This window comes from Chelonia mydas, chromosome 5 (genome assembly GCF_015237465.2).
Source record: "Chelonia mydas isolate rCheMyd1 chromosome 5, rCheMyd1.pri.v2, whole genome shotgun sequence".
NCBI classification, from domain to species: Eukaryota; Metazoa; Chordata; order Testudines; family Cheloniidae; genus Chelonia; species Chelonia mydas.
The window spans coordinates 87128422-87144079 of NC_051245.2; the positions used below are offsets into that span (position 1 = coordinate 87128422).

The 15658-nt window shown below is 36.1% G+C and overlaps 1 protein-coding gene across 24 annotated transcripts in view; it reads right to left on the reverse strand.

Annotated features, from left to right (window-relative positions):
• Positions 1-15658, reverse strand: part of AOPEP (aminopeptidase O (putative)) — a 393415-nt gene that overhangs the window by 34103 nt on the left and 343654 nt on the right. For 12 of the 24 annotated variants that reach the window (XM_037901726.2, XM_043547087.1, XM_037901723.2 and 9 more), the window contains 2 exons: positions 2023-2067; positions 204-320 (listed from right to left, as the gene is read on the reverse strand). The exons of 2 other annotated variants lie outside the window; for them this stretch is intronic. In XM_037901726.2, coding sequence (XP_037757654.1) covers positions 204-320; positions 2023-2067 — 162 coding nt within the window. The remainder of the gene's footprint in view (positions 1-203; positions 321-2022; positions 2068-15658) is intronic. 10 more of the 24 variants (XM_043547078.1, XM_043547076.1, XM_037901735.2 and 7 more) reach the window with 1 other exon arrangement.

Here is a 15658-nt window from a genome sequence, read left to right on the forward strand (position 1 = left end):
TCACACATATTCACAGAGAAATACAGAGTAAGGCAGGCATTCTGTACCTGTTGCTTCTTCAGTAGTACATATACACACAATTTTAGAATTCTCTAATGGAAAAAGAAGCTGGAATAGCCCTGGGTCCTAATGGAATGTCAATATTCCTAGTCAATAGCACAATGACTCTTTTTAATATTGCAGTGGGACTGTTAATGAATTACCTCTGCATCCTGCTCATCAAGGTGGTATGTTTTCTCTAAGCATTGTAGAATTCTGAGACATAACATCTTCTCCTCCAACAGAGATTCCAGAAGTAAGACCAGCTGGTCCGGGAGAAGCTAAGAGTAAAATACATGTATCGTAAGAATAAAACTGCTTACTAAGCAATTAAACTGACACAGACCAAAGACAACAAGGCTAGGGTAACCTGTGTAATTCTAGCATGTGTTTGAAATGCTGACCTAGTAGTTGATGAAGAGCTAGTTGATTTTGGAAAAACCTCAGAGTTCATGTTGTCTGTATTTTGAAAGACTCTGTTCTGGGGCCTAGTTAAGACTCATTTTCCATGGCTTTTCATTTCTATATTTAGATCAGATCAAAATCATGTTTTCTTATTCAAACATTATCTTGGCTTAATAGGCTCTGTTCCTTATGGAATACATATGCTAAGTAATTCCATTTTGTGGAGGCTTGGTGGGGGTAGAAACAAAAGGATAATTTATAGTGCATCACTTCAGGAGGCCACCAGACATATGAATGTTTAACTACATCAGGGGTCTGCTGATTTGTTATATAAACAATTTCACTGTATTCCTGCAGCGTACAAAAAAACACGGTATAAATAAGTGGCATGCAGCAAAATTAAGACTGTGACAGCACATTTCTAGTGCAAAGAGTCATAAGTTATCCATTCTCATACCAAAAAAAAGGGAAAGATATAATGTCTATGTACCTATAGTGTATATATATTTAGCACCTGTTCCTGATTCCAAAATGTAACATTTTTTAGATGAACCACAGGTAGCCTGAAGAGAAAAAGCGCAAGACGCCTGATGTAGTGAGTGCTTAAGTGCTTCATTTAATAGGCTTATCGGACGAACAAATAAATAATTCACGGAAAGCACAAAGTAAGAATACACATTAGCTGCCAGGAAACATACTGGAAATTCAGGGTTCTGAAAGTTCTATCACAGGCTCCTAATTCACTCAAATGCTTCCCTCCACCCCCCCCCACTTTCTTCCACACACCCATGTTCTCCATTCTGGGACACCAAAAGGGGAAAAAGAAAAAAAAACACACATCATCAACTTTAATTCTTGCATGCAAACTACAAACCCACCATTACTCAGTTCTAACATTTTGCAGATTATTAAAGGACAAAAATCATACTGCTTCCACCCTAATTCCACTTTTGTCCCAATTTAAGGTCACAGTCTCCCTTTCGGTCTAAGGCCTTCTCCTGCTTCTGCGCTGCCCACCACTCCACCCTGCCTTCTTAAGCTTCCCAGGTGCCAGCCAAAGGCAGACATAAAGAACATTACTTTCATCTTCTTCTCATGAAAGAAACTGCAGCCAAGGTTGATTGCTTGGACTACACAAGCCCTTACCTTACAATTAGCCTGAGATGAAAAAAGGTTCCCTCTCACTTTGCCTTGGACCCCCTGGAGGGATGCAAGTGTCAGAGAATTCCTAAATGTTTCTTTTGTTTTAAAAACAGCCCCTTGCATACCAAAAAACAGCACTCTGGCAACAAGACCATGAAGCAATTGAGAATTTTCTGCTCAAAGACCATGAAGCAATCGAGAATTTTCTGCTCAAATCTTAACCTGTAAAGCTTTGGCAGATATCACCAGCTAAACAAGCAATGAGACATTATCTTCACTCTCAGACTGACATCGCTTGGCATTAGCACATAAATCAGATGCTAATAAGAAGGGACATAAATCACTAGCATTTTTACAATTTATTTTCCTTACAATGCATTCTTTTATTATTAAAGCTGTATTCTCGGGGTTTGAAAAAAGCCACAACCTACTCACTTGTTCTAATTGGAATATTTTCAAAGTAACACTCAAACCTGCCAACTGCAAGGAAAACAAAGTTAAAAATAGTAATAAATGAAAATAAATGTTATTAATATTTCAATGTAAAGTCACCCACTAAAATGCCCACTGAAATGTTTATTGTTTATTCCAAGAGCAGCTGCTTCAAGGGGGAGGGGGTGGGAGACACAGCAGACAGGAAAGACGTCTGGGAATTGGTTCTGCTTGGAAACTGAATTTATTTTGAATGCTAATAAAATTTGAAATGCTGCAGAACACCATACACTTATTTAGAAAGCTTTCACTGCTAAACAGAAGGATAATAAGGCCATCCTTAGCTTTTAGAAACTGCAGGTAGTTGTGGTTTTGTTTTATTTTTTAAGGTTTTTCACCATATCCGTAATATGAATTCACACACAAAGTGTTATTATTTAAAATAATGCTGGGGAATCTGATTTAGGCCAACAGAAGCAAAGAAATCCAGAGGTAAGGCAATAATCATTTCCTTAATTTACCTCACTGTGCTGCATTTTGAGAATTAGTTTAAAATTTATATTACATTTGAGCACACAGAAAAAAACAACTGAAACTTGTAACTTCTTCTTTTCCCAACGTTCTAAGTCCCTGGGATGGGACCCTGTAGGCCAGGTTACAGCTCACAGCATAATTTAAGGCCACATTATGAGCTACTAAACCGAGTGTTTAGAGCAGCAGGTAGAGGCATTAACGGAGGAAATGCTGACAGACCCAATTAAAGTGGCACCAAGTGGGCACAGCTATAACATTTTGTCCTTTCTTACTCATTTTAACTAAAATGCTGGGAGCGCAAACATATTCCCTTGGTTTTTTTCCCCCTTAATAAAAGGACTCTCCCTAACATGACATGTAGCTTGCTTCAAGATAAGGAAAGCTCCACAAAGCTTAATTACAAAAACTATTACAAAAATCCCCAATTTGTATATAGATTCCTTGTTTTTCCCAAATGGAATGGCATGAATTACATTATTTGGTAAACCAACTATTTTCTCTCTTTTTTGTTTTAAAGACCTTTTTATAATTTCAGAAAACCTCAAACTTGGTAAATAAGTATACAGATGTCTAATCAACTGTGAACATCCTATTATTGTTTCTTACCTTGTCTCCCCCATCCCCAACCCTGATCCAAATGTTTGTCTCATTCACCTGTTGTGTCTTGTGTTTTAGCCTGTGAGCTTTTTGGGACAGGGACTATCATTTTCCATATATTTGTACAGCACCTGGTACAATGGGACCCTGGCCTGGCTGGCTTCTTGGTGCTAACACAATATAAATGTTAAACAACAGTAGTAACAAATTGCACTTTAAGTACCAGAAAAACATTTTAACTTCCGAGAAATCAAATTCTCTGACTGTATATTGAGTACATCATCATCAGTAGAAATATACGATATAGCAACAGCAAAATATGGGAAGGCAACATTTTACAGTGCCACTGTCTATTTCTACCTGGACAAAAATAAAAACAGTTTTCTGCATTAAAAAGCAAAAATTTTCTGACAAATAACGGAATATATGTCACACAAAAATGCTCAGTTTGATGTGGTTGTTAAAGGAGAAATCTTACATCAGAAAATGTGGTCAGAATTAAAACACTATTTACAATGTGAATCTAATGCTACCAGTTGGTAAAGAGGTAGTATGGTGATGACAGATACAACATCATGTACATATATTTTAAAGCAGACAGTTCTAGTCCCAACCCCCTACCCCCAAAACCCTTAGAAATCAAGTTCCTTTCCCAGGGCTTTTTGGCTGATTGTACTTCACTGTACAAATACTACAAAAAGGGAATGAATTAATATGTTGTGATCAAGCACACTGGGGCTTTTTTTGTAATGTTCCACATAACTAAACAATATCCCAGCTAGAAGGTCATTTTCCCAATATTGTGAATCTTATTTTGCTTGTCTTGCTTTTGAAGTTGCTGTTTGCACTACCTCTACCAAGGTACTGAATACTTTTGCTTTTCTTTTCTTTTCTTTTCAGATAGTGTATTAAATATTGCTTCTTGTTTGTGAACTGGTGCAGTGGCTTTTAAGTTTGTACAATTAGACCTTTAACTTTGAAACACAATTTTGAAAGGATGTGGCATGCCAAAACTGATTTTGTATTTGAAAGAGACCAAAGAGGAAAAAAAGGGACACAATCAAATGGAAAAGACAATATTTGTCCAGAAAACTACAACTGTAGGTTGTCACTGAAGTAGCTTACACATGCACTCCTGCTCTAAATAATGAGATTCAATGTTTACTAAACATCTGGGGACAAGGGAAAACAGCTATCTTGTATTTTATCCACAGCAAACAATAATTCAGTAATGCTCCAAATAGGATACTGTACTACAAGTAAATCTCAGAACTTTTAATAGTTTTTAGAAAGTTTCCACAAAGCACCTTGGAATAGAATATGAATTTTCTGAACATCACCCATAGCCTGTAAAAACGACAATGAATCTTGCCTCTTCAAAGCTCTCTCAGTGTAGCTATAAGGTCATCGGCCCCACATCCCAGAAGACCACCCACACTAAAAAGACTATTTGTCAATTCCCCCATTAGAATAATGCAATAAATGCCAGATTCACCATTTTTACTAGAAAAATGTCATTGAAACATTTGACTACTGACCTTTCACAGCCATGAAATGTGACAACGATATATGCATTTGAGCATCCACAGCACCACTGCTTGCGCTGCACCCCTAAGCCAGGATACAAATCACTAAAGTAGTACAGCTGGTATGCTGAATATCCCGTTTGCTTCAGCCTACACTTGAATGAAGTCATTGAAAGCCTCCTTGGAGGGGAAATGCGCCTCGGACTAATGCAGCAACCGATTGACAGTGGCGTGATTTCTATTATTACTCCATTATCACACTGGGATCTGTGCCTAAATGAGCATACTTCCTCCCTGATGCCATTTCCTTTTGTCCTGGCTGTAGTCTAAAAGCAGATCAATGGAAGTAATACATATGATGTCACTTCAATTTACAGCTACTGCCTCCCTTTCTCTCATATACAGATAGATCAATTCTTCCCAAAAATGGTTAAGAAATGCATGGGGAGACTCTTCTCCCAGAAAAGAGTCCTCTGCTATATTTGTCTATGTTACTACAGCAAGGAACTGTTTATACTGAGTGAAAACAAGGGGGAAAGGAAAAAAGTCACTACTGTACAGTGGAGAATGCTGGCTGAAATTCAACACAAACACGGCCAAAACAGAATTAAAGCTATTTGACCTTTGAAAATTATATGGAGAAGGTTTTTCGTTTCAGAAACACAATGGAATCCAGCGGTGTTTCCTTGGATGAAGGCAGTCCCAGAAAATGTCTTTAAAAAAAAAAAAAAAAATTTTTTTAAAGATTTCCCAAAGTTAAACAGAATTCCTCCCCATCTTTTGCATAAGAAAAAAAACCAATCCACAGCTTTGTTAGTGAATGGAGTTTCCTCATTAAACGCAGATAAGAAAGCACTGCTACTGGTCCAACAGAAAAGATTTATAGGGCCTCTCTCGGCCTCTACTCTGAACCAGCCAACCAAACCAAAAAAAAAAAAAGCAAGACTCTTGAGTAGTAAACTCTCTGTACGGACAATTTGCCTTTGGGGTTGTTTTCTGCTGGTTGCAATTAAACAAAAACTTTCTTAAAACAAATCTCTCCCTCCTCACAATGTGCAGAAGAAATGAGACTGAGAATTCAAGATACTACTAATTTAACAAACAAATTTAGACAGACCTGGTCACAGTTTACCTTAAACAATATTCTTAAATGCTGTTTCTCTGTGCGGTCACTTCTTTTAAATGAAAACAGGCGATTTTCCTTCAGGGACTAAAATATGCTCAATATCAAATAGCATGCAAATTCAATAAAAACCTCCACACACACAAACAGCTGTTAAACTAGTATGTTGTGGTACAACGTAATTTAAGAAATTCTAATTCTGAGAGAGCTAGTCTGTAGTTGAATTAATGCACAGAAACATATATGAAATCTACAGCTGACCAAAAAAATGCTTTGAACTGAATCACAAAATTAAAAAAGGCCTATTTCAGAGACCAACAAAACTGAAGAAGCACACAGTTTAGGTCACTGTTTACAAAATGCCTAATGTAGAAAAATCAGTTTGGTTATAATTCAGAACATCTTAAAATATAACTGGACAATCCTTCCCACCTCTAAAAAATAATTTTAATACTCTATATTGTTAATGTTCTTAACTACCATTAAGAAATATGATAAATGTTTGTCTCTATAGCACAGCCTCATCTATCTGTAAACTAGCTCTAATGGAATATATCCCCCCATCGTGGGTGGCTTTCTCAAGCACTTCTCAGAGTATCCTGACCTTTGTTTAACAAACAGATTTTTTGTGTTCCCCCAATTTTTTTTTAAAATGGGGAATGTACTGACATTTTTGTTGTTGTTCCCATAAAATATTAATATCCAAAGATTACTGTCAAACTCCTTGAAGAAAATAATGAAATATACACCATCAAAAGTCAATATATGATGCATTTAGAAATATCAATTTTGTTACAACTAAAAGATCTTCTATCACTAGCTACAAGTAAATATGACAAATTTGGCATCGAGGTAATTTATTTGACTAAGAATACGTTTGCATGAGTTTTCCAATTACTTTCAGATCTGTAACATCAAAGTTTTCATTTTTTGAAGGAGACAGTCTTACATAATTTATTGTTCTAAAGGTATTATCTGCCAGAACAACTCAATATGATTTATTCTGTCTCCTTTATCCATATGAACATATTGCTGGGTGAAGGGCTTGTAACCAGAAGAATAGTACAAAATTATGTATGCAACACAAACATAATAATCTTGATCTCAAAGACTTTCAATGCTCCCTTTCAAATGAAGAGGATAAAGTATGCTGGATGTTAAACATAGTGCAATTGTCAATATACAAGCAACCAAAAACCTTACATACAGTTGCATTTTATGGTGGCCACTGGGGTGCCTGGAAAGGTTCTCAATTACAATTTTCTCTTAAGTGTGCAACATTATTAGCAATGTAACCCTGGAAACCATATTAAAGGAAATTATCTGACATTTTAAAAAGAGCAACCTGTAAGGGCCAGATTTTCAAAAGAGATCAGCACCCCCTGTTCCCACTGAGTCAATGGGGAGCTGCTGAGTGCTGAGCCCTTTTCAAAATGCGCCCACTTCATGGAGGATCCTAAATGGGAACCGTGCTCTTCTGAAAATCTGGCCATAAATTCTAATATTGATTAATCAGTTTGCACTTCCATAATCAATGCTGTACATCTTTTAAACGTCTTAGGCCTCGATCCAACAAAGCTACTGGGACTACTCATATGCTTAAAGGTAAGCACATGCAGATGTCCTCTACGGAATCAGGGTCTTAACATTTTTTTTTATAGAAATTTACATTAATTAATTAATTGTAAAGATCCATTTCCCCCTTTCCCCCCCCCAAGAAAATCAACCAATATTCACATCTGAAAAATTAAAGTTATTTTTCTTAAACATTGCAAAAAAGTATTTTTAAGAGAGTAGCATTAAAACAACAGGGGAAAAAAGGAGAACGTAGTGGGATGTTGTAGTCTCCAGAAAGGTGACAACACAAGGATTTCATCTTACCAGTACTTTGAACTGGTTAGAATTAGCAATGTAAATACGTTTCTACAATCCCTAATTTGGTACATCTTGTTGATATCGTCACTAGGCATGACCTGTAATGTTTTTAAAAGGCCAGCAGTTGCTACCACCTTGTAAGCTGAAATACCTTCTTCTTAAGCCATGGTACAAAATATTTTTCAATAATTTACTTAATGGAGGGAAGATCCATTTAAGAAGAAATTCAACATCTGCAATCTAATCTAAGTGCATTGAAATGTCATAAATGATTAAACCTATATGATCTAATAAAGTGCTGAGCCAGCAGAATGGAAACCAGGTGGCTTCTAATGCAGGTTCAGTCAGGTTATATGGCGTTTTTTCCCCAGCCCTGCTTTTCACAAAGAAACATTTCATCATAACTTTACCCTTGAGCATAGTAATTCCATTTCAAAGACAATAGGCTAAACTTTTAATGTCTATTCTATACATATACAGTTCACACCGATTATTCTGTATATCACACATACTGTATGTGTAGGCAGATCCATTACTTTTTATTCAGGATTAAAAACATATGGGAAATGGAAGAGATTTGATTTAAACCTATAATGGGAGACAAACATATCTGGTACTTACTCATTGTGGTGGATCAGAGGACATTTAGGCAAGTGTTGTGTAATAGTCTTATCGGGCCCAGTGCTATTACATACAGTGGGTTTGGCTGATGTTAACATTGTAACTGCAAGGGTATATCTGCCAGAATCTCTGCTCCACGCCTCTCTTTTTAAGGTTTAATAATTCAGCCATGAACATTTAATCCAGGCTGAAATTTGCTAGACCAAAATTGTGATTTGACTTGGCTATTTTAAAATTCCCTTAGTGCAAAGAGAAGTTTAACAGTTTGAGTTGGGTTTTGTACATTGTTAGTCTATGAGGAGGGCTAGAATTTTTTTATTTTTTAAGTACTAAAGGTAAGACATTTGGAACACTGAGGGTTTAAAAATGGCCGTTACTGGGTATCAAGTAATAGAATATAAACGGGACACTGGGCCCAATTCTGCTTACCTTACTCAGATGAAAATCTCTCCAATATTAAAGGTGGGCAGGAGTTGGTCTTTTATGGGTTAGACTATGGGTTTCCATAGCAGTTTCTCCATAGAGATATGCCTTTAATAATTACTTTTAGCTCCCGATAATGGACATGATTCTTTGCCCACTAATGCAGTTTTACACTGGTGCTACTCCATTAACATCAATGGAATTACACTAGAGAATCAGCTTCTGAATTGTTTTTAGTGAAAAATAGTTAAAACTCAACACTTTGTGACTCTGGAAACGTACATTTTACAGTTTTAGTGACAGTAGCAATCAAAGTGAGGAAACACAAAAAAGGACTTGGGAGCAAGGGGAAGAGAAGGGATAGCAGCAGAAAATGCACTTTAAAGTGTGTTATATTACATTAAAAACTGATGAATTTGATCATGAAGATTCCACAGAACATATGCCGTTTGAGATGCCAAAATCTACTCTATTTTCACTCTCAGGGTTGGGAATATCAACAGAGCTCTGTGGTCTATTAAAAGTACTTATAAAACAGAGGTCATTATTTATTCCCCATATTTAGTATATAGGCATATGAACACACAGACACAAGTGTAATTTTTCATATTTCAAAAATATATCCAATAAATTCCTGCAAGTCTCTCTTACATATGCGCACACACCTACTTATCACAAAAGTTTATACACTTTCATTTTAAAGCACTATTTGATTTATCTATCAAGTGAATCTTTTTCCAGAATTGTTTTTCTTTCCCTTTATTTAGACATACACCTTACATTCATTTACACCTCTGTCACTTATCCTTGAGCATATTTACATCGAGTACAAACCCTTGCAATTGCATTTCCAGATTTGGCAAACAAATTTTCCTACTGAAATGGACTCAGGTTCTAGTTCATTCTGTTTCAAGTACGCCCTCTCAATAGTTTTCTCACCAAGCCTTTCTAAGTCAAACGCCAGAACATCTGTTATGTCCTTCCTTTGTTAGAGAGTTTTTAGTATGGGATTACTCAGGATGATTGCCCAAAATATCATAAATGACCACAAACTGAACACAGAAGTTCAGGATGGGACTCTGGCTGAGAAAAACAAGAACATACAAACTCCCGCCTTAATATTAAAGTTATTTATTCTGCAAAATGCATATGAAAATAATTAAATTCACTGCCTGCCCTTCACTCCCTCACACTATTTTCCATTCAGTAGAGTGATGTAATATGTGTAAAGCTTACAGTGTCCTGTATTCCACTCCTACTCTGTGTACCTTTGGATCCCATTCCAGACATTTTATACCCTGGCTTAACTCAGAAAAGTTTTATGTGGAACAGGATGAGGCATTAAATTACTATGGGCCACCCTCTAAACTCATGGTAAGTAAACGAGTACTAGCAAATCATATCAATAAAACACAGGAGACTATCAACCTGAATGAAGATTTTATTTATTTATTTCTAAGATCACTTGCTATGACTGAAATTCCTCCAAATAATGTTTTTTCCTGACTGTAATGAAACAATATGTGGGGGGAGAAATTGCTGATTTATAGTCCAATCCATGCTCCTTATGCAAAAAAACCCCTCCCATTAACTTCAAAGGGAAACTTACTTGTACAAGGAGTAATATGATCAGGCCCTTAAGTGCTCAACTTACACACAAATGTAAAAATAAAACATTCAAAGATGAGCAGACAATGCAGAGAACAGCAGGCTGATTGCACAGTAGTTGAGCATTATTTGTGTACTATTGGCTGACTAGCCCCTGAATTAAGTACTGTATTTCATTGGTAATTCAGAAGCTTAACTACTAATGGAAAATGTTGATTGAACAGTAGGTTTTAGAAGGAATTAAAAACATTGTGCACAGTGACAAAGCATGCAATTCAGTCACAGAAAAGTTTAAACAATGTAATCCAAGCAATCACTTATTAACGTGTTCATCTTAAACTCGTCCTATCGTTGATAATGCCTGAAGCCAAACATCTGAAATGAAGCCTTATTTTCTTTACAGGCATGCTCTCTATTTCCAGAGTCTATGTGCTCAAAATCATTCAGCAGATTTATGTCTCAGAAAGCAAATAAGAGCGCGCTCCTCTAAACTGGCTCCAGCCCGAGTGGGAATGTCTAAATCTACACTGCTGTTGTTAGCGCCGTAGAGTGAGCCTGAGTCTGTAGACCCTGGCTCCGAGACTCGCTGTTGCAGGGTTGGTTTTTATTTATTTATTTGCTTGCTTGTTTGTTTTTGCGGTGTTGACATATGGTCAGTGACTAGTTATAGTAGTGAAGGAAGGCCTCATAAGTTCCTTTTCAGATGCATTTGTGCAGCTATGGTTAAAACAGAGTTGAAGTTTCCATTACAAACCTCAATTCTCAGGTGTTAATAACTCAACTATAAAAGTTCCATTCAGGAAGAAACTTGGCAAAAAAGTTCTCAGCCTCAGAGTGATTATTTTTTAAAACATTATTGAAAAGAAAACATCCATGAAAGCTTACTGGTTTAAGATGGATTTTCTGAGCATGTATAACCAAAAATCTAATTTACAAAGAATCAAATTTAGAAAATTATTACTATGTGATTCGTCTAATTATTTTTAGTATATTGAAAAATAAAGACTGTTAAGGCACTAAACTTTGAAAATGGCCCTAGTAAGATACATGCACTGTATTTACTTCACAAAGCAATGTTTCCCAGTGCATTTTTAATATGCATAGTGAAATTGTACATTTAAACAAACATTTTAAAAAATCATAAATATATGTACTTAGCACATACATATTTATGTGTTTTATTAAAAATTGGGAAATACATGGTAAGTTAGAAGCTGAAATGGATACATTTTCTTGGTAACATCCAATTAATCAGCTGCTTTTACCTTTTGTTTGTGTAATAAAAACAAACAAAGAAAAAAAAATAATAAAAAGAACCAAACCAAAGACACTGCAAAATATGGGTACAATCCTGCAAATGCTTAAACATGTGGACAAGCAGTTCAACTGAAAGGAATGGAACTATACATGAGTATAAAAGTTTGCAGGATTGGGCCCCTGCAGTGCCCATTTTGGAAAGGAATTACAGAATTTAATAAGAAATTATTAATTCCTACTATAGAATGTTACAGTATGGATATAATTATCTCTACAAACTGGCTTAAAATGTTATAGAAAGGCTATTATTTTCTATTCAAATTAGATTTTTAGAGTAATTTCTATAAAGCTGTGCTTAATTTCTGTAGAACCTTACCGGATTTATTAACTTCTATACAAGTTTACAACAGTATCTCCCTATTCTTAACTTCCACTTCCATACATATAACAGTATATTAGAGCTTGAAGCCATTTTGTGCACTGCTCTCATCGACTTCAATATCAAACCCCTGTGAAGCACTCTCTTATACACACAGGACCCAGTTGTCAAATGTGCTGAGCACTTACAAATCTTGCAGAAGTAAATGGGAACTGCAGATACTCCGTACCGCTGAAAGTTAGGTCCACAATAATCACAAACATCTGTACCATAATGGTATGGGGGAAGCAGTGTTCTCTGAGTTCTCTAACTTTTCCTCAGTTTACGTGGCAATCTCATTATTTGACCATAGATTTTTATGCTTGAATACTTCTGGGTTGGTATCAGACCAATTTTCTGCCAATAGGAAATTAAATTCTCTTTCAGATCAGCTATCTAAATCAATTGTCAGATGCTATTTCCGGTTTTGATCATTGTGAATATTTGTTACAGATTGAGATACTGGTCAAATACATCTCTACATAAGACAAGATATTCACTTTAATGAAGAACAAAATGGAAACTATGTCTTAGATTATGCCAAGAAGACCTAACCAGCTCTTGAAAGAGATCCATTTAGAAATGTAGGGATATTTACGTATATTTAGGTATCTTATTCATTAAAAAGTTAACCAGAGATGAATTTCTGCAAAGTCTTCTTAAGAAAGTTGCATATAAAATGTGTCCCCAAAGTAATTTGCTAAATGAATCTTAACCATGATATGGATACCCAAGATGGTACAAGCAACTTCAATGCACACTTAATTTTGAAGCGGTTTATAAATATCTTTCAAATGCCTTACAACCAAGCTGCTCATATATTAAAAATTATTGGGAATGGGGAAAAAGGGCGAGAGGGAAGAGCATATACCCAAGTTTAAATCTTATTACTTTAATATTACTCTTAGACTCCACAAAATTGATGGTGTTTTCTTTCATAAAAAAAAATGCCATTGAAACAAACAACTGATAGTCAAACTAATATTTTTCTTCTAATAATTGCTTTGGGGAAGTGGGAGAAAAGAAAGAGGATGCGAATGGAAGTTTACTGATATTCAAAACAGGTTCTGTAATAAGGAACAGCAGATATCGGTATGGCATGTGACACAGTAGACATGCAGGTTTAAAAACCACCACCACCAAAAGCCTGTGGGGAAAAAAAGCCTTACTTACTAATGCTCAGCATTCCAGTCAGCTGGCTGGCTTAGAATCCTTTCACCTGACAACACCTTGTGTGCCTGATAATATTCTACTCATACTAAATGCATAAGCCCTTCTTCTCAATCCAAAACCAATTCCAAAACAGTCCTGTAGTTGCTCCACCCTTGAAATTACAGATTGCTGCTAGTGATCAAATTCTACCTCTCCCTTTCCCTCCTTCCCCTCTACACCCTCCATATTCAGTTCTTTCTTAGGACAGTCATCTCTCACCCAGTAATTATGTTAATTAGAAGGTTTAATTTCAGCATTTAAACAGGGTACAAGCTAGTTTCAACACATTCTTCAATTCTAATGGCAACAACAACAAAGGGTAAAGACTTTGTCCAGTGCTCAACACACTAAAGGAGGCACACTAAAGGAGGCAAACGCATATGAATCTTTAATTAAAACATTACCATTCCCAGGGGAAACAATACCACCTTGCCCACTGTGACAAAAAGATATTGTTCATTAATGGAGATTATGAGCTAAATTCATCGCAGGTGCAATTCTATTGCCTTCAAGGAAATACACACAGGATAAATTTAACCTTTCATTTTAAAATTTGATATGTTTTGTAAAGACTCTGAAGTTTACCAGTGGTGGGCTGGTAGTTGTAGCACATATTCTTTATAATTTTGAATTGTTGTGCCAAGATTTATGTACAATTTCAATTTGAATAAAATTAAAAAACAAACAAACATGGCATGCCAGTAAAGTGTATTTTGTAATTTAGTGCTGACAGAGTACCAGCAGCGTACCAACTCCCATGTGTTTACACTAAAACCAGAAGGATTGGTCTGCATGGTTTCTCAACAGACTGATGCACAGTATCAATCTCCGCTCAGAGGGAGTCAGCATGGAAGAGTGAATAAAACAACAGGCTTTAACCAAATCAAGTCTGCATCATTAACATAGCACATGTTAATAACCAGCCCTTCCATTTCCAGTGTTACAGTTCTAAATAAATCTTCATGGAGAAAAATAATTGGCCCAAATAAAATAAAAACAAAAATAATTAGAGTGACTGCTTTGCTGGCTGCACTGGAATTTTCCCATATGGACTAAAATAACACGGATCCAGAGCTCCTAAATACCTGTCTCTAGAAAAAGAACTGGGGTAGGGTGGGATTGGAAGGGGGGAAATGCAGTGTTACAGAATCATGCATTTTGAGTTTCATAAAGCTCCTTGAGTCCAATGCAGTGGTAGAGATTGGTTCTGTCTGGAAAGATTTATTTTCCCTTTTATCTATTCCACACTATACCCCTTTCAGGCAAGCCCTCACTATTTTCTTAGTTCTCCATGAGTGGAGGGGTTGGGAGATAAAGAAGCTAATGCAGATGTGCATTTAAAAAAAAAAAAAAAAAAAAAGGCAAGAGTGACCTTTACTTTATTTTAATGGCTTACTTTATATACCAAGTATCTGTAGTTCTGGATCCCTACAATAATCTGTACGTGCTTAACAAACAATCCAGTAACTACCATTTTCTACTGTATGCACTAGATAGAATGGGGAATGCAGATTGTGTTTTAAAGCTTACATTTCCCTCCCTTCTTTTACAAGTCCTGATGTCCAAACTCACCAGCATCTGCTATGCATGACACTCAGTATGTATCATAATGATACGGGCATACAGATCACAGAAGCATATGAGAAAGAACATGGAGCAGGTCTGTAGGGGACATGCAGTAAGAAGGATTAGCTTTAGCTACATTACACAGATTTGAAAAACTTTTTTCATGTTCACATAGACCAGGAGCTGGTGAGTCTGAATGATGAGTCCTGAAAATCATGGGGAAATATAATGTTGGCTTTTAGCAAATTATTTCCTGAATGCCCCATCTCCCCTCCCCCCACCCCCATTTGGTCATACTTGCTACTGTTAAGGGCAATAAATCAAAAGTTGCTGGATATTTTTATGAGTTGCAGGTTAACTTATGTTTTGAAGTTGACTAGATTTCACACTGACCTTTTTCAAAAAAAGAGAGAAAAACCATGAAATATTTATTTTGAGATAAAGTTTTCTTGAAAAATTGGAGTTTGACACAGGTTTGAGGGGAACAAAGAGGTTTTCTTGTGCTGTATGAAATTCAACAAAAGGCAAAAAAAATGCTGGGGAGGGGGGGAAATCCATTGATAAAATGACATTTTCTGCCCACAAAGTCTTTACACATTCTACCCTTTTACCAGATTTCAAAGCCGTAGTATTTTTTTCCCAACATTTCAGTGTAGCTAAAGCTGAAACTCGCTTCTGGTTTTTGACTTTTCCTTGCATTTTCTGGATTTGCTATTTTATTAACTAAAATGTAACTGAATACTTCCCTGAGAAAGTTACTTTTGGAACTTAGTTTAAGAGATGGAGAGCTGAACTGAATACTGGCAACTAAATTACAGTCATAAAGTGGATATTTGAGAATGTACATAACTATATATGCGAATTAGAGACTCACACGCA